Here is a 25,047-nt window from a genome sequence, read left to right as displayed (position 1 = left end):
TATTCATCTGGGGAACATTAGACATGAAAAAGACAAAAAAGATGATGATGCCAGGGAGCAACAGAGTTCCAGCAACATCTTCATTACGAGGTATTTTTCTCTTTAAAGAGCCCACGGAGCCAAGCATCCAATGTCATGTGCAATAGGCAGCGGGCATAATTCAGCATAGAAATTAAGAGAGCCATTATTATTATTATTTTAATCACATAAAAGGACTCTCCAGGGTTTTGCAATTTTGTGATCACAGGGAAAGACACCCAGAGACAGAAGAGAAAAGGTGCAGTAAGTGATTGCACAATTGGAGGTTCCCATTTCTCTTCTGGTCGCTGGGATATTGCTGAATTAATGTTTTCATTCAATTATCTCTCCTCTGTTATATATTCACAGACCAGCTCCTGTGGGTTCTGACTGAGCTGGGTGTGTTTGCTGCCTGCTAAATCCTGGATGCAGGAAGCAGCTCTTTGGGAAATGTTTGGCTCAGATGGGTGCACTGACCCTGGGATGTGGAGATTTTGGGGTCCAGCACCTGAGCTGGCAGCCCCAGAGCAGCTGCTGTTAAAAGCTGCTGTCACAGGAGCCTGGGGGGTGCTAAATCCACTGGGGATTCCTGGAATTTCCAGTGGGATTTCTGGAATCCCCATCCAGATCTGAGCCTGGCAGGTCACAGTGCCACAGGGCAGTGACAAAGTCTGGTGGGATTTTCCAGGCAGGACAACCTGAAGGTTCTGGAGCTCAGGACAATCAGTTGTGTCCTTTCCAGAGGCCTCACTGGATATATTCCTGTGGTTGCTGCTTTTCTTCCCCAGCCATTTCATCATCCTTTTTTATCCTTAGAGCCAAACCAGCCCCATTTCCAGGCAGCTGAGGCCAGTGACCTCCTGTCCTCAAAGCAAACAGCTCAGGCCAAAGTCTGAGCCCAGCACACAAACACAGACACGGATTTTCCAGGAATTTCTCCACGCTGGGCCCTGTCACCAGGCAGTCAAACGTGCAGCAGCACGAGAGCCCTGCTGCAGGATGAGGTGCAAACACTGCTGTCCTTTCAGTCTGCTGGCAGAGCTGTGCCACCCACTCCTGCTGGCCTGGCAGTGTCCTGGTTGTGGCAGTTGTCACTTGGAGTGCCACCAGCTGAAGCGACACGGCCTCGCCTCGCCGCAGAAATTCAGCATATGCTGAGAGAGCAATGGCTGCAACCAGGCAATTTCATGATATCAAGTGGGGAAAGAGGGAAAAAAAGGGGAGAAACCTGGTTAAGGCTTGCTATTTTTAAACTAAAATTAATAAACCAACGTGCATTTAGGTGGTGAGAAACGCCTAACAGCACAGCAGGGTTCCATATTTACTTGCTGTCACTGATTTCAGAGCAAATTGGCCCAGGGTATAAGTCAAAGAAAGATTCTTCTGCTGCCAGCACTGCACACTTCAAGAGATATCTGAAAATCAGGCTTCTCACCTTATCATTGTTAAAAGAGTGTGCAATCAAAATGTAACTGACAATTCAGCTGATGCACGAGCAGAACGAGATGCCAGCTCACTCTCCCGTAGCTACAGAAGCTCTGTAAAGCTATCAGGATTTTAAAAACATTTTGTCAGAAAAATAAGTGGCTCTGACAGAGCTGGGGAGCGGGCAGAATAATAATCCAGTGCTCTGGAGCTCACGGTGACAGGTGCATTTCAGGGCTGTGACACACAGAGCTGCTGCCCTCTCCAGCAGCCCTGCTCCCAGGGAGCCAACGCCTGCAAACATCACTGAATTTAATCCTTACAGCACCCGAGGCAGCAGTGCTGAGGTGCTTGAGAAGGGTTAAAATAACTGCACCGGCACTGGGAGCAGAATTTGTACCTGCAGAGCTCCAGCCTCACCCTCAGCTGTGCCATTTTCCTTAAACGTTCCTAAATCAGCTCTTTGGGGCCTGGTTTGGTCAGTGCCTGGCATTCTGCAGCTTTTCCTGGGGAAATCCTGCAGGCAGCCCTGAACCCCCCAAGCTGTGCAGCCTTTAGGAGCAGCTGGAACCTCGTGATGTGGGGTTTGTTCCAGCAGAGACCATCCCCACTCCCTCTGTGGGGCACCGTGCCCACTGCCATGGCACCATTTCCAGGGAAACCATCCCACACCTCAAAGTCTAAACCATTCACCCCACTGGAGGGCACGGGCTGGGCTGTTCAGCGTGGCAGCTATCACAAGCATCACTGATGAATAATTAATGCTGATGAAAGGAGCACAGCTTGTGGGTTTAAGGAAAGGGCTCTCGAGCTGCAGTGATTGTAAATGGCAGCAATCACAGGAGTTCTGTGCAAATAAACTCTGTCCAGGAACGTGGGAGATGCTTGATGAGGGAAACAGGAGCTGGAAAACACCAAGCACCAGCAGGAAAGTGAGACCAGTCTCCAGATCAAAGTCCAGGAGAAGGAGAATGCTGGAAAACACCTGGGAAGTGGCAAAGTCGGATCTCTGGAGAGATGAATGGGGCTGGGGATCCAAGTTTCCTACCTGGGCAGGAAAGTGGGGAGGGATGCTCTCTCCTGGCTGCCAGGAGAAGCAGGACACTCTGTAGGAGCAGAGTTCATTTTTATTTCTACTTGGATTAGAGCGAATATTTGATCCAGAGCAGCTTCCCCCAGCCTGAGGCTGCCAAACTGGAGGCTCCAAGTGAGCAGCAGCACATCCACAACAGCAAAACAGCAAAATGCATCACCCTTCAGGAACCTGACTGCTTCCCATGCACACAAACACACTCGAAAACAGCCCCAAAGAGGTTCCTCCCCTCCCACATGGAGGCAGCTGCAGAGAAATCTCAGCTTAATATTGACATTTCCAGCCTGGAGAGCCAGTTTGCCTCCTTTCCATCTGGAGTTTGGGATAGAAAGCCACTGGATGTGACAGGAGGGGGAATGGGCAGCAGTGCAGGGCCACAGTGCCCTGTCCTTGTTTCTCAGAGTTAGGACAGTTAGCAAAAGGAAAAGCCCAATGAAAGGCTGAAATGTACCATGTAGCTGCTTTTCTGCAATTGTCTGCAAATCCTCATGCTCCAAAGCATTTTTCTTGAGAGTGCTCACAGGCACACTGCAAACAAGCGTAAGTACTGTCAATTGTTTTAGCATGATAAATGCATTTTAAAGCTTTCAATATTTTTGTCTGTTTACTGGCACACTCCTCGAGGAATTTTGACAAGCTTGCCAGAGTGGAGAGCTGCAAAATGCTTCAGCTTGCTCTGAGCCCCGTGCAGATTCTCAAGTAAAGAACCTGGCTGTTGCTGGAGGGGTTTGAAAGAGCAAAGCAAAGGCCAAACCCACCCAAATCAGTGCCCCTGGCAGAGAGGGGCTGGCTGCTCACACCCAGGCTGTGACAACCCCAAACCTCCTTCCCTGACCCTCCACAAGGGTTAGTGGGGCTTCCTTGCAGCCCAGCCCTGCACAGCCAGCTGTGAGTCAGATGTGGCCTCAGCACCCCCTCAGCAAAGAACCTGTCCCTAATATCCCATCTAAGCCTGCCCTCTGTCACTCTGAAGCCACTCCTGCCACTCCAGACCCTCACAAATGGTCTCTCCATCTTTCTTGTCCTCCCTTCAGCTCCTGGAAGGCCATAATTAGCTGACCCCAAACCCTCTCTTCTCCAGGCTGATGGTGTCAGAGACGCCTGATGCCATTTTTCCACCTTCACACTTCCCTTCCCCACATGTCAGCCCCCAAAGCTGAGCAGGATTAGGGCTGGGGTCCACACAAAGCAGATCTCCACAGGCTGAAAGCTCCCCCCTAGGTCCTGCAGCTGATGTGGAGAAGGACCTGGACACCTACAGAGTGCAAAACAGGATGGGAGTGCTCTCCAAACCCTCAGTCCCACCCTCTGCACTGAGGAAATCAGCTCAGGGGTGACCTGCCCACGGAGGAACTCTGCTCTGCCCCGATCTGGCTGAGAGCTCCAGGAGACAATCTCTGCACACACATCCCTTGGAAAGGAGCCTGGAGCTCCTGCACAGCAGGAATTCCCAGGATGGGAAGGAAAGAAGGGCTCCTCATGGCACAGGCAGGGGCTCAGGGAGCAGAGCAGGGAAATGCTCCAAGTGCAGAGCAGCAAAAAGACAATTTATATCCCCAGAAGCCAACAAATACCCCAAACCCACAACAAGTATCCCACCAGAATGAGCAGGAGAACAGCACTGAAAGTGGCTCACATAAATAAAGGTAATCTGCTAAAGAGTAAAATTATACAAGCCAGTTAGCACAGAGTATAAAGAGCTTTTAATATTGATTCACTCAATATTTCATGGAATTCGCATCTTGCTCAACAGTGGAGAAACGAGAGAGAAAATGCTCAATTTGGTCAGGTCCTGAAGCCTACAAGCTCAGACAAATAGCAGCATTGTCAGCTCTGGGCTGGCTTCATGTTTTAATAAAGACACTTTCACTTGAGCACTGCTCCCAAGCACGTTTGGTGCTGGCTCTGCACAGAGAGGTGCCTGGAGGGATGAGGCTCCCAGCCCTGGGACGCGCACAGCACACGGATTCAAAGCCTTGCATCTCCCCAGCAGCCAGAGCAAAGCTGTGACAGACACCTCCCTGCCCTGCAGAGAGAGGAGCTAACCTGGGCACCTGCCCCCAAAGCTCAGAAAAGTGAAACTGCAGCAGGCTGAGCCCCACTCACCGAACATGTTCCCGATGTGGCCGTTCTTGGTCAGCGGGCGCAGCTCGTTCTTCCCCAGGGCGTACTGCTTGTAGTTATCCCAGGCAAACTTCATCATCTGGGGGGGGAAGGCAAGGAAAACAGTCAGCAGAAGTGAGAATTTCCACACCTGAGCTCTGGGAATCCATGGCAGTTTCCCACTTGCTGCTAAAGCCATGGCCTGTTAATTATAAAATGTTTGTTCCCACTGAACATGAGGAGTGGGGCTGCCTCCAGAGCTTGGGGAAGTCTCCAGCTCATCATTTCTGGTGGAGAACCTGGCACATCTCCCACCAAAACCCCACACTGCACTTTGGCCCTGCAAACCACGTGGGATCTGTAGAAAGCTGTCTCCATCTCTGGATTGCCAACCTTTTTCAGGGAGCAGCAGTATTTCAGAATGGTTGTTAAAATGGGCTGAGAATTTAAGGGCAAAGCTGATCTGTCCCTAAGTCCAGGGAGAAACCGATCTTAGGGACTGAACAGAGGTTTTCATTCTGTTATTTGACAGAATATATTCACAAAGACCAAACCCATGACATTTTGTTATCTTCTAACAAAACTCCACAGTGCTTTCTTCAGAGAGCTCTGCACAGGGGCTGGGTGATTTCTGAGCAACCCCTTCCAACTCAAACAATTCCTTTTGGGATGTTTGAGCTGTCCTGCCCGGGCTCAGCACCCTGACCTTCCCCTGAGGGCTGCGGGGCAGTGCTTGTGCAAGTTCCAACACACACACACATCCCAGTACAGCTTTTTCTGTCCTCCTGCCCCTCTGGGAGGAGAAATTAAGCATGCAAGTGTCCTTTCTTCACCTGGGAGAGACTGGGACTTGCCAGTTTCCAAGGAGTGCCTTAAATAAAGCTGCATTTTCCACCCCTCCAGCCTGGCTCTGAGCAGTTCCAGCCCCAGCACAGCACTGACCTGAACATCTTTTGATTCAATCCCTGGCAAAAAAGATAACAAAGGGGAAGAAGGGGCTTCAGAGAATCAACCATGCTCTCCAACAAAGATAAGAGAAGTCTGAAACGCTTCCCTCAGACCAGACTTTTGAGGGAAAATGACAGTTTAAACAAATTCCTTCCTCCACAGAGCGCTCCCATCTCGTGTCTGCAGCAGCACTGGCCGCTCTGTTTCAGCATCAGACCCGGCAGGTTCCTTTGGTCTGAAATTCCTCCTGTCATCTCAGCTCTCACTCTTCCCTCCAGCTGTGTGTTTCACAAACCCAACATCACAAGCCCCTGGCAGTATCCTCCTTAATTAGCAAAAAGCCACATCCCCAGATTCCCCCTCCTTTTTTAAACACTGAGCTTCCAAAGTAAAGTTTCCTGGAGCTGTTCAGATGGAGCAGGATAAACATTTGCTGAACTGATTGTTAACACTCGGGCTCCAACACCACCAGGAGATGGAATGCTGGACAAACAAAGCCAATTTGGGGTTTGAAAACTCAGTGTGGGAAGAATTAGTCAGTGGAGAGCTCTGCTGAGGAAACTAAATAATGACCCGGGGAGGGAGAAGAACCCCTCCACAAAATGCACTCGAACATGCCCCGGGCACATGACTCGAGGTGTTCACTTTATTTTTGCCAAATCTCTTTTTGTTTGTTTGTTTTTTTTTTCCCAGTGGCAGCAGGTTCTAAATGGGAAGTTCTCATTCTCTATGAACAAAAAGGGTGAATCTGTGAGGAGCTCTGGCCTCTCTCTGGGCGATGCAGAGCAGTTTCATGTGTCAGAGCTTGCTCCTGAGGCTGGCAGCAGGAAGGATGGTGTTTGTCAAGGCAGCATTCCCACAGCGAGCAGCAGCAGCACAAGGAAACAGCCAGGCACCTCCTGGGCTCCTCTCAATCAGGCTGAGGAAGGGGGACCCACCCTCCTGGCACAGGGGACATGCAGAGGATGTGGAAATGATCCTGTTTTGTTCCCTAAAACTCCGAACGCTGTAATTCTGAGTCAGCCTCTTTTTAAGCTGAGTATGAAATTTTAAGTTATTTCCTTCCCTCAACTTCTTTAACCCTCCACTGCAGAAGGTGCAGGGTGAACCCAGCCTGGCACAGCTCCCTGGGACCCAGAGTCTGCAGACACCCCATCCCAGGGAGGGCATGGAAAACCACCTGGGCTTCCCTTCAGCCTCCAGCAGCCACATCTCCCACAGGCAAAATCTCCTCTTCTGTCTCCTCATCAAGCCTGAGGCCCCCCAAAGTGCTCTGTGGCTCTGATGGAGCCAACATGTGCATCCCTCATCTGCCTCTGCAGCTATCCCTTTGTCACACCAAGTTCCCCAGCACAAGATTCCTGTCCCAACCTCTGTTCAGCCCTGAGCTGATCATCAGGGGATGGCAGTGCTGCCTCACCGAGCTGCCAGGCTCCCACACTGTGCTGGCTGCCTTCAAACCCTGCAGATTTGGGAGACAGCATGCAGAACGTGGCAGCTTTTCATCTCCCAGCATCCCAGAGCTTGCCTCTCTCCACTGACAGCTCCAAAAAGCAGCAACTGGAAAAGTTTAAGAGCCAAAAAAGCATCTGTGCCACTCTGCCCGTTCTGGCTCCCTGCAGCTGCCTCTCCAGCCCAAATTTAGCACCTCAGCTTCCAAACCACTGAAGGGATGCAGCAAGGTCCTGAAAGTGGGGGCTCCACATTCACAGCAGCTTCCCCCGAGCAGAGATTCCAAATTCCAGGCTGCAAGGGAAGGGATGGAGGTGCAGGAGGGAGGGGAATGTGTGTGGTGAGGTGATCCAGGCTCATTTCTGATGAAGTGAATATTTTATGGATTCCAGCCCTGTCACATCACAATACATCAGTGTTAACATTGTGCCATTCTGCACTTGAAAAATGGCACCGGGACCACAAAAATTATGGAAATAGATCCATAATTTCACATTTTGTTCTCACCAGTGAGCCATCTGCCACCTAAAAGACAATTATCTATTTGGGCCTGGTATTCTAAGCACTCTGGGTCTCAGCTGATTTATAGCAGAGACTTCCAAATTTATAACTTAATTTGCCACATTGCTCTTTCTTTCCTTTCACCTGTAAGTCACTTGTTACTTTGAGGAGTTTCAGCTGCCCGCTAGACAAGTCTGTACTAAAATCAGCTAGAAATGACAAAACTGAACTCTGAAAACCTGCACTATCATTCTCACCATTTAGATCCCTATCTTTTCCTGTGCTTTGCTCCATCCAAACCCAAAAAGGACCTGGCTTTCAAGCCCATCTGTGTTTCACAGAGGCAGCAGCAGAACAAAAAGCATTTAGAGGATGCTGTGATCTAGGTAATGAGGAAACAGGTCTTGGGATAAAAACTTGACCAAGCAAGTGTTTTCACTTTGAAGAGATGTGCCAATCTTTAGCACATTTAATAACTAAACCACTCCAAATCTCTGGGTTTGTGGACTTGCAAAAAGAAGAGATGAGAGGGGAAAAGAGAAGAAAAAGCTCCCACCATCACTTGCCCTCCTTTTGTTAACAGGGAAGATTTCCAAAGGCAGAGCGTTCCCAAACAGCTATTTGATTAGATTTATCCATCTAGACTGGGATAATTAGTAAATGCTTAAAAGATGAAATCTAAATATACCAACCAATCAGCCCCTTTCAAGCACTTCCAAGGAACATTATCTTCACAAGATAACCACTTCCGTGGCTCTTTAGCCTCCTTCCTTCAGCTTCCCTTCAAATATTTCACGATAAAATATCAAAGAATTTTCCAGTTTGGGTTAAAAAAAAATGAGGAGGGCAAGGGGGGGTGAGTGTAGTTTCTTTTCCCATTGTATTCCTAACTTGTTTTTTCCCCACCTCTCTTCCTTTTCCTGCAGCTGGAAGCAGATTATTTGTGCTGTCAGTTTGCAAAGTAGGATCAGTTCTTCCCCACCTTTAACCTCCTTGCCCCACAGTAGCTCTGTGCCACTTTGGGTCTTTAAGTTGCAATAATGCCATTTATTTTCCCCTGCTGTATAAAACATCATTTGCCAGATGAGAAGAAAGAAAGAAAAAGAGGAACTGTCAGTCTTGCAGGAAGAAGTGTGCCTGAACACATTGGGAGAACTCATTTCTGTTTAGAATAATGGATGCATTTTTCCCTTATCAGACTTGCATAAACCTGTATAATTCAGGATCTGCAGAAAAGGTAATGAAACAGCATCATGTTTATTTTGTGTTGCTGCCTTTAGTATTATCACATGGAGATATAAATATCCAGGCAAACAGCAGGGCAGAATGCTATAAAAAGGCTGGAATTCATTTGAAAACCTTTAATAGAAAGCTGAGCAACTTCTCAGGTTGCTTCTCTGGGCCTGTGTCCCTGGTAATGCTTTTATGTAACAGCAAAATGATAACAAAAAGGCTGTGTGCTCTCTCCAGTGGATGGAGATGTTCCATTTAGGCAGACACTGATATCCAGAGCCTTCCTCTGGCTGCCTTTAAAAGCCTGCAAGTGCAGAGCAGGAGGAGCTGCAGCTCCAGGGACGTTACCAAGCAACTCCCACAGATGGACACCAACGTTGCTAATCCATCCTGAAGTCATTACACTTTATAATTAAAGATTACAGGAAATCCAATAGATCCCAACAGGAACTCCAGCAATTGAAAGGCACGCTGGCTAACCTGCCTGTTTTCCAGCAGCCCATGGAATGGAGCACTCAGGGAACAGCAGAGATTTCCATTTAATGGGCGTTCAAATGCTGCCAGCACCTTGGGACGTGTTCATCCAACACCCCCTCCCTCCTCCCACTTCAAATCAAACTCATCCCTTCAGCTGATGGCAGAGGGGTAAAACCTGAGCCTGTCACCAGGAGAGCACAACAGCTCCAGCTATTTCCTCTCCACTGGTGACTCTGACACATCCTCTGGGCAGCTTCCACTGCTGCCAGAGGCTAAAACACACTCAGGGTTTAGCAGGGTGGAAACACCCAGAGGTGTTTGGGCAGGGTGGAAACACCCAGAGGGCACTGGACACTGCAATGCCCAGAGGGCACTGGACACTGCAATGCCCAGAGGGCACTGGACACTGAGTCTGAGCTCACTTGGTCCATCAGGGTGCCCAGAGCAGCTGTGGCTGCCCCTGCATCCCTGGCAGTGCCCAAGGCCAGGCTGGACAGGGCTTGGAGCAGCCTGGGACAGTGGAAGGTGTCCCTGGAGCAATGGCATGTCACCTTTCCAGGCTGATTGGCCTCCCAGACAGCACAGGGCTGGCTCCTGTCACCAAGCAGCTCCCTCAGAAGCAGATTTCTCCAAACACACCCTCTGGAATGATCCCCAAAGTTCAGGAAAGCCTCACCTTTCTGACACCTGCCCCTGTTCTGCTCAGGTTCCCCTTAAACACAAGATAAAGGCTCATTTCCCACACCTAAAGCAGCAGCCTGGGCTCAGAACTCCTCCCTGGGGCTCCACTCTTCCTGGAGGATTCTCACCCAAAATTTCCATCCCTGTCAGCTCCTGCCTGCAAACACATCAGCTGAGAGCTCAGTGGGAGATGGCAGATGGAGGAATCGCTTGTTACAGGCAGCTTTATCTGGAAGTAAATGTAACAGAGCAATTCCAGCAACAGGTGAGTGGGGCTTTGCTTCAATTTCTTTCTGGCAAACTCCTTCTCAAAGCTGCATGGGTGGATTTTTCTGCCATCAGCTGCTACCCACAGCTCACCTTCTCTTGCACAACAGCCAAAGACATTGCTCAGAAAACTGATCTCCATCACTGGAACAATGGGGGAATTCTTTAGGAAGTCAGAAGAAATCACCTTCCAGCGAGTCACAGTACCAAGAAAATAAGTTTTAAGCTGTCCTTGCTGTTCCCAGGCAGCCAGGTCACGGTGAGCTCTCTGCACAGACCTGCAGAGCCAAGCACTCCTGCCACCACAATCAGGGCAAAGCAGGACTAGAAGCACTGGGAGGACAGAAAAAAGCCCAGCACAGAACAGTCCAAGGTTGTCACTGTTAGTGGCAAGGACAGAAATAGAACTCAAGAGTCTCCCTGACTCAGTCCCTGCTAGGAAAGCTGAATGGGAGAAAACAGCTCAAACCACAATTAAACTAACACCTAATTAAATTCCTAATGCAACTAGATTTAACTGTGTCAAGAGGGGGGAAAAAATAAAACCCTTCTAGGGCTATCTGAGGCACTAAACCCCAGCTGGATCCAGCTGCATCTAAATCAGGAAACATGTCAGCAAGAGCACTTGATTTTGCAGTTAGCTCTGTAATGAGATGCTGGCCTGGAAGAGGCCAACAATGGTTTTGGGAAAAAATTTGCAAGTCTAGACCAAAGCACGGGGTGATTTGGCGGAGAGAGGAGGGAAACTGCAGCCTCCTCTTCTTTTGCTTCCCAGAATCAAAGCTTGGGGAAAATTCTAATAGGGAAAAGAGGAATTTGTGTTCCTGGCCACCCTGACACCTCAGCTTCGTGTTCCCTGCGAGCCCCTAGAGCTGATCAGACTCAGGATATTCCAGAGCACGGCCAGGCTGGCTCTGCACAGCCACAGCAGCAATAAACACAATAAATATTCCTTCTGTCCTGAGCTTGTCACCACCCAGGCACTGCTGGCACTGGGTTTAGGAGATGGCAGCAAAAGGCAATCCCTGAGCTCAAGGCTGCACCTGGCCAGGGGAGCTGACCCCGTTACACCTGAGGGATGAGCTCTCCCCTGGATGGAAACTGCAAAGATCACCTGGAACACTGCAAAAAGGATTGGGGTCGGTGTGGAAGGGCAGGTGGGACTGGGGCTCACGTGAGGGACACCAAAGTGAAGATGCTGTGGCAGCAATCTCAGAGAAAGGGAACAGTGGGGTACAGGAAGGATTGAAAATAGAAGAGGTGACACTTAAGAAAGATCAGCTTAAATTCTGATCTGCCTTGCTGGCAGCACAGAAGGCAGAAGCAGCTCTTTGAGCAACATCGGTAAGCACGAGGGAATCGGGGGAGAAATTTCAGGTCCATGTAAAAGGGGTTTGGGGTTTTTACACCCCAATGTCCCGGCTGCCTTCCCAGGCTGACTCTTGTTGTGTATTAGGAGATGATTGTCAAACAAGTGCTGAGCTGCTGCCAGGGCTGCAGGCACACAGGGCAGCAGGAGGACCAGAAAGCACCAGCACCCATTGTGTGACACCACTATTTGCATTTTTTCAAGTCCATTTCACCCCAGGCTGGACAGTCTGGCTTTCCTTAGCCACTACTATTGCATTCCAGCACACTTTAAGGAAAGAAAGTGGGAAAAATTACTTCCTTAGTAATGATGTTCCTTCAAATGTCACCTCTGAGTCTTCTCCTGGGTTTTGAGCCTGCAGCACAAACCATGCAGGAAATTCCCTGAGCTCTCAAGATTTTGGGCACTGTCTCATTCCTGTAGGCTGCCTCCAGGGCTCTTCCATTTCAGCTACTTCCCTTCAAGCATGTACAGCACACGGGCTTTGTAAATCCCTAATTACACACAGACTACACATTCTCCTTCAAAGTGCCCAGCATCCCAGGTGAGCATGAGCAACAGCTGAGCAGCCAGGCCAGAATCCAGCAGCTCCTCCCCAGAATCCCCCCACGCTGAATGGGAAGCTGGATGGAAACACAAACACCAAGCAGGATTGTTTTTACACACCTGCATTATGGCAAGGGAAGGTTTCTTCCTTTCCCCTACAGATACCATCTGCACAGAATTCTCATTTCTGGAGAGCCACAGCCCAAGGGGATGCTCAAAAGGAGCTGTAGCCATAAGCAAACCAAAACGCTGCAAGGAGGAGAAAGAAAAGGCAAAGGTGTGGAAACATTTTGCTTTGCCTTTTCAAGGGAAATAAAAAAAGAAAACCAAAGTCTCTAGAATGTATTGAGCCTGTCTGTTTGACAGCCTGTAGGACAAACGTCAAACAGATCAATAATGAAAAGAAACAAAATAGGAGAGAGGAGACAAAAGGACCAGCCCTGTGCCAGATGCTCAGCCCACTGTCCCTCTCCCCATTTCTGTATTTCAGCCCCACTCCCCCACTCCAGGCCCAGCAGCTGAGCTGCCTCTCCCCCCAGCACCCACAAGGTGTGAATTGCTTCTGACACATGGATGGCTCAGGGGCCCAAAACACAGCAGAAGCAGATGGGAGAACTGAAGGAAAGGAAGAAGGGGAGAAAAAAATGTAAATACGGGCCAAGAGTCATCCTGCATCACTCCTGTTCTGCACTGTGAGAACGGGTTTAGGGAGCAGGAGAAACATCTGTTTGGAAACTGGGTTTGTCTCAGTCCAAATGCTGGAATAGGAGAAAGAGGGAGGCTGAGGACTGCCAGCACACCTTGTGCTTCATCTCACACTTGGATGGCTTAGCAGGAGAGATCTGGGAGGATGAGTTTAGTTTAATGATTTCTTGCTGGTTCACCTGCTCCCCATCTGTCTTTGTAGTCCTTGCTCAGAGGGACAGATTGGAGCACTGCTGTCCTCTCCCTTTTCCAGAGTTCCTCGTGATTGGAACTTCTGAAGAGAGGAACAGAGCAATTCTCAAGTATTAAGTAGTCAGCTGAGATTAGTCCAATAATTTATCACAGGTAATAGCTAATAACAGACACAAGAAACTGACTCAGAGCCTTCCTAGAGCCACGTGTCAGAGCTGTCACTTTACAAAAGTGCTGCAAGAAATTCTTGGACCACAGCAGCAAATTTATTAGCCAGAGGCTGATAAACCCTTCCAAGAGTCCCAGAGCCCACAATAAATCATCACAAACCAGGTTACAAACACGGGATCTCTGATGAAAATGAGCTTGGTGGGGTGGATGTGAGAACAATGTGGGATTGGGTTCATGGTTGGATTTAGGATTCAGCTGGCAGGATGGAGGGGCCTGGGCCTCCCTGGGCCTGACCTCCCATCCCCAGAGGGATCAAGGCTCGGCTCTGGCGCTGCTCCAGCACTGCCATCACACGGCTGTGACTAATGGACTGCTGACAGAATAAAGCAGGGAATGGCAGCTTCGGGGATCTGGGTAATAAACTACAGAAAACAGCCATAAAGGCCCATCAAAATTAAGAGCAGGAGGCAGCTCCTTGCCCACAGACTCCACACCAGAGCAGAAGTGGCACCCCCAGAACTGCTCAGGCCTAAGGAACGAGCCTCCACTCACCAAATGCCACCCTAACACTCACCTCACAACTTGATTTAAGCCTTTGAAAGGCAGAAATGAAAGAAGCAAGAGAAGAGAGCTGCCTATGGCTTCATCCTACGCCAGCCAGAGCTGAAATCAACCTTTTGAATGATTTTGCTGTGCAGCCACTGATGGGAGGGAGTGGGCAGAGCCACAGCCAGCAGCAACAGTGCTCTGGCTGTTTGGGCTCAGCAGCACAAACCTCTGAGAGAGAAGATAAGCAAACCCAGCCATGGTGGTTCAGCAATCCTGACATGGTCTCAGTGCTGGAGAAAGGCCTCCAGGAAAGCCAAAACAGCACCAGAAATCAGCCAAGGGTTTGTTTGGGTTCATCAGTGCGGACTTCCAACATAAATACGTGTTCTTCCTAGAAAACTCTGGAGAAAAATGAAGCTCAGATGGAAGGAGAGCCAGAAACACCCCTTTTCCACTGGAAGTATTTTATTGTATTTCATCCTGCTGGCTAACTCAAGCAGCAGGAGGGTTTCAGGATGGATGAAACACGATTACTTCATAATTATCCTTTGTTACTTCTCAAAGTACACGGTTCTGCACTCCCCTCCCTGCCCAGGGAAATCATGTTAACACAATTAGAGCAAGAGCCCTGCTTTAAACACGCCTGCTCGGACGGTGCTAACACGGCTGCAATTCTCAGCACAGACAGTCTGCAGAGCCATCCTGCTCCATAAATCAGCAGGAGTTCTGCCACCGAGTCCCTCTGAAGGGAAGGGACACTCTCTAGGAGGAACATTCACTGTACATCATCATCCTGTGCTAGTGCTGCTGGCACGAGGTGCTGCAGGATTTCTCCATCTCTTGCATTTAATATTCTCTGCAGCCTTATTCTTGCAATATCTAAGAGAGGAAATCTAACAGCTCGAGGGCCATGCAAGGCAAGTATTGGAGGCCAGATTAGAACTAATGAGCTCCTGGCTCCCACTCAATTCCAGCCTTTAGAACAATTAGCTCAAATAAACCCAGGAACCGTTTTCTGCTCCGCTGTCGTCTGCCCGTCCTCCCTGGTACCTCCTGAGCTGGAAAACTTCAATTGGGTCTGACAGAGGGGAGAGGTCACAGAGAAACCAAAGCTCAGAGCAAGCTGCCAGCATGGGGAGACCCCCAGAGTGCCCCACAAAGGGGGACCAGCGCAGGGTTCCTGCTGCTCCACTGAGGAATACGCACTGGGATCAGGATGGATGTCACTGTCGAGGCAGGTTGGGAATGAAGAGACTGATGGGGGCCTGTGGCTCACACAGGGGACACTGGGCAGGGCTGGGGACACAGATGGACACAGGGATGGCATGCCCCAGGCTGCCTGGTGGCTCTAAGGAGGGTTCCAGCACACAGCTCCCATTCCTAGAAAGCTGCACTCTGTTACCTTCCAGCCCAGGGAAGAAGCCTCAGAACACAATTCCCCTTTCCAAACCCGCCGGAGATCCCTCCGTGGGCTCCACACGCTGCAGACACTCACTCACACACTCACACAGGGGCTGAGCTCTGCTGTCAGCATCAGGAGATGCAGGAGGGAGGCACAGCAGTCACTTCAGTTTAGTGCAGCCTCGTGCTTTCCTCACGCTCCAGTGTCCTCCTGGGGAGAGCTGGAGTGCCCAGGAGGAACAGCTCTGCTGCACGTTTTCCTGCTGGGTTAGGGATTAAGCAGCGTGTGCCCATTTCACAGAGGTGCCACGATGGATCTGCCCTCAGGAACAGAGCACTGAGTGTCCTGCTTTACTTGCCAGAGGGTGCTCTGCCCCGTTAGGCAGGGTACAAACGAGTGCCATGCTGTCCCATAAAGAGGGGATGTTTATTACCCAGTCCTCCAGCACAGCTCCCAGTGTGCTCTGTCTCCTGCCATGCTCTGGGTGCATCGTGCACAAAGCCCTCACATTATGTACAGCTCACAGACACCACTGCCCACGACAGCTCCTCTGGAGCCCTTCCAAAATGCGGTGTCAGATGATGAACTCAAGTGCCAGGGGACCGAGAGTAAAGACAGCAATCATGGCAGCGTGTGCTCCTCATGCCAAATCCACTCACAGCATCCACGGAAAAGTATCTTTCTGGGGAATGTAAATGTAGTCCCTTCCTTAACTTAAAAATCAGAATGCTCCCAGCTCCTCTTGCCACCACTGGGGTGAATTTTCCTTCCTGCCTGCTCCTTCTGACAGCTCCATGTCAGTTTTATATTCAGGTCAGCTTGTCATTTAGTACTAAGGTACATTTCCCTCTCTCCCTCTCAGCTGCCCCATCTAAAATCTGAATTCTTTTCAATACTGGAGAACATATTCAAAAACATCAAAATGATAAACAATCTGTACAATAACAGAATCACAGAGCAAGCCAAACATGATGGATTAGCCTCATCTGGCAAAGCCCTGCATAGAGAACCAAAGGAAAGAACACTTAGCACGAAAATCTTTCTCCCATTAACAGGCACATTTAATCATTGATTAAAAGTTAATCGTGAGTCCATAAAAATTTTGGCTGGAAAGATGGAATCTTAATGCAGGTGACTGCTTTTCAGTAAATATTTGAAGACCTGGATGTGCACAGAGTGACGGAGGAGCAGGGAGCTAACAGCAGGATGTCACTGACAGCTCCCAGCCAGGCTCCATCCCCCTGCCCTGACCCCACCTTCCCAGCCAAAGAATCTCAAGGAGCTGCTGTGTATTTCCTGAAGTGATTCAGGAGAGTGCAGGTCCTCCAGCACAACACATCTGTGGGCACCCTAGGAAGTCATTTCCCCACGCCCAGCACTCGCAGTCACTCATCACCCGCCCGCCAACAACTCTGCGGTGCTGGAGCCGTGCGCTGGCTCTAAGTGGCAGTTCAGAAACCAGTCTAGCATCAAATTTAGTTGTTGTGGAACAAGTGCTTTCACTGCTAGACTTGGGGAGAGAAGAGCAAATGACTGCAAATTGCAGAGCACTCCCGAATTCCAGAGTGCCCTCAGCTCTGAGGTACCACTGAGGCAAACAGCTCTGCAGCACTGATCACAGCACGCTGATCCCTGTGCCTCTGCACCCTACCAACACAACAAACACCTTTGTAGCCAATTAACTGTATCCCCTACAGCTAAAACAGGTTCGAGGACAGGTCTAAATTCTGTTTGCATGAATCCACCCGAGGCCAGCGAAGCAAAAAACCCACTGCATGCACCATTTGTGGGATTTACACTACAGTACCCCTTTCACAGGTTCAGTAAATAAATGCATGAGGAGTGCGGAGCAAAGGAAAATTCCAGCAAGGCTGGAGCCAGCCAGTGCTTCAAACTGCAGAGAAATTCTCTCTCACAGAGGTATTTCTACCCCAGAGAAAGAATTACAGTCTGATCACAGCACATCTGACTGGTCTGAGATCATAATTGCACTCCACCAGAGTAAATATTTTACAGAGAACCGGTTTCCTTACCCCCAGCAGCCAGAGCAGGTCTGGAAGTCCCCGGGTTGGAAGTCCCTGGGTTTCCATCTGCCCAGCACACAGGATCAGACCCTCCCCACGAGCCTGAGTGGGAAGATGTGCACGGGAGGAGCATTTCCAGCTGAAGTGTGCGTGGTGCTCCTCACGTACCGAAAGCACGGGCGGATTACGCGGCTGGCCCGGAGCGCTGCTCAGCCCCAGATTACAGCACCAAAAGGCATTTTCTGCCAATGTGTGGACAGAAAGTTGCACAGCACAGGCAGAGGGAGAGGTCTGACATCGTTCTCCTGCTGGCTGTGGAAAGGAGATGGTCAGAAATGACCAATAATGGGATTCACAGCCCAGGTCAGCCTGAGGGCTGCTCTGAGCCCTGCTTTTGGCAAACTGGTGATCACAGCCCAACCCCAGGGCACCTGTGAGCTCCAGAACACCCAAACCACACAGGTGTACCAGAGGCAACCAGCACCAGAGCTGAGACTTCTCCTGGCAGGGGTCAGGCCTGTGGTAAAAATTCAGGAGAACCTGCAGCACTTCCCCAGCTCTCCCCAAAAAATGGGCAGTTTTTTCACTGTGGTCACAATAGTCAAAAACCACACTAAGGGAACTCAGCAACCAACACCAAGGGGTTTTCAGCAGAAGCTGAGCTCCTGATAACATTCCTGTCTCTTGCTAATTATCTTTTAGTGATAAACTGTCAAGGTATTTGTGTTCCAAAGACTGATCTACCAGCTGATGTGCACAGTGATGCAGGATAACCGCGTGAGTTGGTGCTTCCTTCCCCCCAGGGGCTGATTTTTGAGAGCAAATACATCTTTAGAGCTGTGTTAGAAGAGGACAGGGGACAGCCAGGTGAGGCAGGTAGAGGTGGAGATGGCAGGAAAAGCCAGGATGAAGAGAACTGCACCGTGAAACAAAGAGGCTTTGGTATCATTAATCCCGAGGAAATTAATGCGGGTGTCAGACCCAGGGGGAAAATCCCTGCCTGGTTTTGACACATTCCCTCATTTGAAAGGGACAAAAGACACTGCCAGGTTCAGGCACCAGGCATTCCCACACCTCAGGCATGGAAACGTGCCTTTTGCACCCAAAATAAGAGAAGAAAAATGAGTAAATCTCTCCCTCTGTTCACATTTTTCTCACATCCCATGACTGAGCTGGAAATATGTAACGATGAACTTTCCGCTCTGGCTGGTTCCAGGGGTTGTCTTTAAGCACTGGTTGGTATAAAAATACTTTAAAGAAATGCTCTTCCCTGTCTCCCCACCTGTGAGATGCAGGAGTGCAGCAAGGAGCAGTCTGCTTGGCTCCATCCATCAGCAGCAAAACTGTCAGCTCAGCTCCACCAGCAAAATCTTTATTACTGGTTATGATGCAGAAGGCAGGAACCACACGGTCTGATTTCCTCAGATCTGAGGCTGAGTTTGCAGCGGCAGCAGTTAGAGGGGAAATAATTTTGACTTTTCCCTCAGCCAATTTGATCTGGAAATTGTTGAGAGCAAATAAATATGGAACCCCACCGTGGAATTTCTGCAGTCACTCTCCAGCTACAACCACTTCTCTTTTTTCCCCCTGAGCATCAGTGATTTGTATTTGGCAAGTGTAAAAAATCAGCTAATCCCCAAAGCCATGCCTGACTGATCAATTACACAAATAATACCTTTTCCAGAGGTCATCCTAAGAAATGAGTAATCCCTTCCAAAATTTCCTAACCTGCAGCACGGGGAGATTTGTTATTTGGCTTTCTGCAGCTTTCCTGGAAAGGTCAGAGTGCCCCAGCCCTGGGCTGGCAGCAGGAACACACAGCAGTGGATCCCAGACTGTTCTCCAGGTGACCAACGACCTTTAGCAGCAAAGGCTGTGCAATACAGCTGCTCTTTTTTTTTTATTTCCAAGAAAACAACTGTTAACTGACCCTGGACTTGTCTTTCTGGGTGAAGGTACCTGTACACACACGTCAGCCCTGCAGGTCCACCCCAGCCTGGCTCCTCACTCTGCAAACAGCCCCAGTGCTCCTCATGCCCCAAACAGCAAAAAAATGGGAGAGGCCATGGGGCTTCCCGCTCTAAACTCTGGTTTTTAAGCAGGGAAAGTCTAGCAGGGCTACATGAGCTCCACTCTCCACAAACAGCCAGGAAAGGCACGGCACTGCCTCTTCTTTAGCTGATCAGGCAGCTCAGAGGTGGTGGGAAAGAATGGACACCAGCTCGGATTCCTGGCTGGAATTCCTCAGCCTGGAGGATCCTGAGGAAAACAGAAAGCTCCAAGTCTCTAAGCTGGGCATCTTTGGTCATGCACCAGTTTTTTCCTCCCAGCTTTCATCTGGCAGGCAGATGGGGGAAAAATATCCACAAATCGCATCCACACCCATCCTCCCTGTTACAGAGGCGCTGACCTGTGGGAATGGCCTGAGGGAAGGCAGAGAAAAGAACAGAACTCCCAGTGCAAGGACAGCTGGGGACGGAAAGCTGGAGGAAGGAGGGAAAAGCAACTCAGAACAGCCAGCACAGCCACCACCTGCCCTGCTGGCATCTCACACCATGTGAGCAATATTTGCTAATCCAAAGGCTGTATCATCACTTCTTCCTTGCAATTCTTTCTTTCTCCATCTGTTTCTTTTTATGCAGCATTTGTCTTCCAACCTTCCTGGTTCGTTTTCCTCTTGTCTTTTTGATTAACAAAAAGAGACACACCTTATCTCTTCCCCAGGCTGCACCACCCTGCCTTGTTTTGCATGTTCAGCCTCATATCTCAGCACCATATTTGTTTCTCTCTCTCTGAATAAATAGAAGTGTAGGCACTTTTAAGAAATAAGGGCTCTGTTTGAAGAGTAATTAGCTGTCAGCATAAAACTAATATTTATGGATTCTCATCCTTGAAAACTCTAACTCTGCTACCCAGCACTGATTATGGCTGTTAGAAACAGATGGGGCTGAATCCATACAGCTTGAAATAACGCTATATTTAAAAAATAATTAACTCCAAATGAAGGACTGAATGCCACTCACTTCCCCTAAATTTGATCTTTCAATTTGATTTGTTTGCACAGAGTGGAAGCTGGGTTATTCCCGGGTATGTCGTGCTCCTTGGCACACCTTGGAGGTGGCAATCTGCAGAGACCCGGGCACACGTGAGGGCTGGGCACTGGAACATTCCAAACACCCTGGGACTGTAAAGGAACCAACCCAGCACCCCTGGGTGTGCGTGTCTGGCTGCCTGGCACACCAATTGGAATTTCACCAGCGGTGCAGCCTTTGTTTTAGTGCCTGACAAAGACACTGGGAGGGGAGCTTTAAAAACTGTTTTTCAGATGCGGGTTGGAGAGGATGAAAGCCCTCGGTGTGTTTTTCCCTGACCTGATCCTCTCTTCAATCCAGGGCAGCATCGTTGTTGGATGCCTGCACCTCTTCGAGAGCACAGACCCAGGAAATTTATACTCTGCTTAATTAAATCTGTGCCTTTTACTTATTGGCACCTCTTCCGGGAGCAGAATTCCCTCCAAGTTGGTTATCCATCACGGCGAGGGATCCGACAGCCACAATGGAATCCCACACAAACCTGGTTAACTGGGTCACAGCCTGCTCCGTGTGCCTGCCAGGCTGCCAGGCTGCCACGCACGAGCTGGAGGCACGGGGCCAAACCCTCCCCTCGCCCTGGCAGCCCCGCAGAGGGGTCAGCTCCCAGCAGTGGGTGACAATTCCAGAGCCAGTCCCACCAGGACCTACAGGGACAGAGCCTCCCGCTCCTCCCCGACTCCTGCATCCTGTCCCTCCATCCCCCTGGACCAGCCAGGTTCTGTCATCTGGTTTTTGTACAAATCCGACCCCCCAGGGATGGAGACTCTTGCACAACCAAAGACATCTCCTGCCAAGCGAGGCTTTTTCCCCCCATAACCCTTTTACCTCCACGAATAACCAAACTGACATCTACATTTCACTATTTCAGTCACACCCCACCAGGCAGCCCCGGGTGAATGGAGGTGTGTGCTCAGAGACAGGGACACCCCAATTCCTGCCACCCTCCTTGGGAAAAGGAGGGAGACAGGGACCTTGTGTGAGAAATGGGGGCGAGGCTGGGGAGGTGAGGGCAATGAGGGGGGACATGGCTGTGAGAGGAGGTGATGGTGATTGAGGGGGACATGGCTGTGAGGGGAGGTGATGGTTATTGAGGGGGACATGGCTGTGAGGGGAGGTGACAGGGAGTGAGGGGGACATGGCTGTGAGGGGAGGTGACAGGGAGTGAGGGGGACATGGCTGTGAGGGGAGGTGAGGGCAATGAGGGGGGACATGGCTGTGAGAGGAGGTGATGGTGATTGAGGGGGACATGGCTGTGAGGGGAGGTGACGGTGACTGAGGGGGACATGGCTGTGAGGGGAGGTGATGGTGATCGGTGACTGGGGGGGGACATGGCTGTGAGGGGAGGTGACGGTGACTGAGGAGGACATGGCTATGAGGGGAGGTGAGGGCAATGAGGGGGGACATGGCTGTGAGAGGAGGTGACAGGGATTGAAAGGGGACCAGACACAAGGGCTGAGGTGGACACAGCCCGGAAAACTGAGGAGGTCACGGCCATGAGAGGGGGGCAAGGGTTGCTGAGGGCGATGTGGCTGTGAGGGGAGGCAAGGACTGACTGAGGGGGAGATGCGGCCGCTGATGGCAGGTGAGGACTGAGGGGGACACACACCTGAGGGGAGGCGAGGTCTGACGGGGACATGGCTGCACAGGCATGCCGAGGGGACACACACCTGAGGGGAGGCGAGGTCTGACGGGGACATGGCTGTACAGACATGCCGAGGGGACACACACCTGAGGGGAGGTGAGGTCTGACAGGGACATGGCTGTACAGGCAGGCTGAGGGCGCACACACCTGAGGGGAGGTGAGGTCTGACAGGGACATGGCTGCACAGGCATGCTGAGGGCACACACACCTGAGGGGAGGTGAGGTCTGACAGGGACATGGCTGTACAGGCAGGCTGAGGGCACACACACCTGAGGGGAGCCGATGCCGTGAGGCGAAGCCAGGTGAAGGCTGCCTGAGGGGGATGTGAGCACTGAGGTGAGGCGAGGGCTGCCTGCGGGGGCTACGGAGGGAGGCGAGGCAGCGCGGAGCGGGCACACGGCTCCTCACCCACCTCTTTGATCTTCATCCTGCGGGCGCGGGTCTCGGCGTCCTCTCCGCTCCGCCCGCCCCGCACCGGGTGCCGGAGGCTCCGGCGGAACCGCTCGTAGTCGAAGCGGAACGGGGCCCGCGTCTCCCGGGCCGGGGGCGCGCCGCTGGCGGGCTGGGCTCGGCCCTGGCCGCCCTGCACCTGCTGCCGGGAGCCGGGCGCGGTGTGCGGCCCGGCCATGCGGGCGGCCGCGCGGAGCTTCTCCCGCAGGCGGCGCGGGGCGGCGGGGCTGGCGTGGCGGGGCTCGGCGGCGGCGGGGGGGCTGCGGGGCAGGTCGGTGTCGCGGGTGGAGGAGGAGGAGGCTGAGGACGAGGAGGCGGAGGATGAAGAGGAGGCGGAGGCGGTGGCCCGGCGGGGTAGGAAGAGGCGCTTGAAGCGGGAGGAATCGGGCAGGAGGAAGAGGGCCCCGAAGCAGAGCGTGAGCAGGCCCGAGAGGAAGAGCAGGAACAGGAACTTCTGCGGCAGCCGCAGCCCCAGCGCCGCCGGCCAGCCCGGCATGCCCGGCAGCTTCCGCAGCACCACCATGGGGCACCGGATCGCGGCCGCCGGGCGGGACCCGCCGCCACGCCGGGGGCTGCCGCTGGCTGCTGCGGCGAAACGCTCAGCGGGGCCCGCCCTGGGCACCACCGGCCGCCTTCACCGGCGACCGCACGTGGGTGGCTCCGGGCCGGGCGGAGCGGCGGTTCAGCGTCTCCCCCGCCGGCATGAAGGCGGCGGCGAGCGCATCCCGCCGGGGCCGGGCGGCGAGCGGCTGGGCTGGGCTGCTCCCGGTGCGGGCTCCCGGTGCGGGCTCCCGGCCGGACGGTGCTCCGGGGCTGGCTCAGGCAGCGGCGCCGGGGCGGTGCGAGCCCGTCTCTCTAGGCGGCGGTGGGTTCATGCTGCAGCATTTCTGCGGGGCGGGGGGAGACAAGAGCGCGGTCATTCAACACCGCCGAGGATGCGGCCGGTGAGACGAGCCTTTGTCCCCGGCCGGTCCCCACCCTCCAGCGGCACTACTTCGGGTCCCTCTGTCCGGACTTGGCATCAACTGTGCTGTCTGCGAGCAGCTCCCCGCTCTGCATCATCTCCCATCCAGCGCCGGGATGCCGGGCTCTGCTGGCGGGGCAGCCCGGGGGACAAGGGGGCGAAACCCGGGGGGACGAGGCGCTCTGGGACTCCCCAGGAGGGGCAGGGTGCCCTGGGACAGCGCACACAGACAGGGACGAGGCTGCTCCGCTCGTCTGCCCGGAGCTGCCTTCGCCCGCGCCGGGCTGGGGATGATGGGGCTGCAAACCAGCCATGCGGAAAGCTCGGCTCGGGCTGAGCTTCTCGAGGCAAAAAAAAAAAATAGTAATAAATAAAAAAAATACATCTATGGGTTTTGGTTTTGCCTAATAGATCCCGGCAAATTTCTCCCAAATCTCTGCCTGCTAGAGTTATCCATACCCCCCCCACAAATCCTCTCTTTGCCGAAGAGACAGAGCTCAACTTTCAGACCCCGCAAGCCGGCAGGACACGGCTTCAACCCGTACGTGCGATGCCCAAATCGCCCCTTCTGCTGCGGGCAGGGACAGCGCTGCCCCCGAGCGCCGTCACACCCGCTGGGGCCGGCGCTCTGCTACCCTCAGCGCTGCTTACTCACCCCTCTGACAAATCCCAGCCTCTCCGGCTCCTACAGTGAGCAAAATCTTCTCAGTCCTGCCCGCTCATCCCAAAAGCGACAGCCCCTCGCTGCTGCCAGCGCTCACGGGTGCCCGCTCAAGTAGGAGAGGGAAGACGCTGCGCTCTCCAGGGGACAGCTCCTCTCGCTGCCCATCCGAGCACGCAGGAGGGAAGCACGGGACTGCACCGAGCCCCCGGCAAGGCTGTGTTTTTGCTCCCGCCGTGCCGGACGCGGGGAGCGGCGGGGCAGCGCTGCCCGGTGCCCGCACGGAGCCCCGCCCGCGCCGCCGCTCACTGCGACAGCGCCCGGCCCCGCCCCGCCGCGCCCCCTCCCGCCAACGCTCCCTCCGCCGCCGCGCCAGCCAATCAGCGGGCACGGCTCTGCCCGCCCTCGCTCGCTATTGGATGGTTGCCCCCTCCTGGCATCGCCCATTGGCGGCTGCCCGCCACAGGGAAGCCGTGGGCTCCGCCCCCTTGTTTACCACAGTTGCCCGGTTAGAGCTCGGAGAGGGCTGGCACCGCCCCTTTTCTCCAGCCACCGCCTCCCATTGGCTGCGAGGAACGCCCCGTCCGCGCTGCGATTGGTGGAGGGGGGGGCGCCGCTACTTTAAAAAGGGGCTGCGGGCACGCGCCGCCTCAGAGGCTGTGAGGGCTCGGCGGGTTTCGGTGCGTTCGTGGCTCCGTTTCCAATCCTCACGTACCGTGAGGGCTCTGAGGGACCGATTTGCCCACAGATCCCCCACGAAGGGCTCTGCCTCGCTGCCTGGCACGAGGAGAAGAGCAGGAGTTTTAGGGAAGGGCTGGAGGTGCTTTGGGCACCCCTTTTCTAATTTCTACGAGCCCACGTTCAGGTGTCATGAAACACTTCTTAATCCCAAATAGTTAAATCCACACCTTAACCTTCAACATACCACCAGGTATATTTGAGTGATCCTGTGAGTGAATGCTGTACCAGAGGGGAAGATGGTGAATCAGAGTTTCTGCTCATAAATGTTATAAAAAACGCCCTCAAACCTGCAGAATTAGCAATGAAATGGAGAAAAGGGCATCACCCACACCCAGAGGCAT

The 25,047-nt window shown here is 52.4% G+C and overlaps 1 protein-coding gene across 1 annotated transcript in view; it reads right to left on the bottom strand.

Annotated features, from left to right (window-relative positions):
* Nucleotides 1-24,293, bottom strand: part of MAN1C1 (mannosidase alpha class 1C member 1) — a 53,537-nt gene extending 29,244 nt beyond the window's left edge. Inside the window, exons 1-3 of the mRNA XM_030290581.4 lie at nt 23,960-24,293; nt 22,303-23,227; nt 4,643-4,739 (exon numbers count right to left, since the gene is read on the bottom strand). Coding sequence (XP_030146441.2) covers nt 4,643-4,739; nt 22,303-22,863 — 658 coding nt within the window. The 5' untranslated portion in view covers nt 22,864-23,227; nt 23,960-24,293. The remainder of the gene's footprint in view (nt 1-4,642; nt 4,740-22,302; nt 23,228-23,959) is intronic.
* Nucleotides 24,294-25,047: the final 754 nt, after the last annotated feature.

This window comes from Taeniopygia guttata, chromosome 23, assembly GCF_048771995.1.
Source record: "Taeniopygia guttata chromosome 23, bTaeGut7.mat, whole genome shotgun sequence".
NCBI classification, from domain to species: domain Eukaryota; kingdom Metazoa; phylum Chordata; class Aves; order Passeriformes; family Estrildidae; genus Taeniopygia; species Taeniopygia guttata.
The sequence above is the reverse complement of the archived record's forward strand: the minus strand, read 5'-3'. Positions and strand labels throughout refer to the sequence as shown.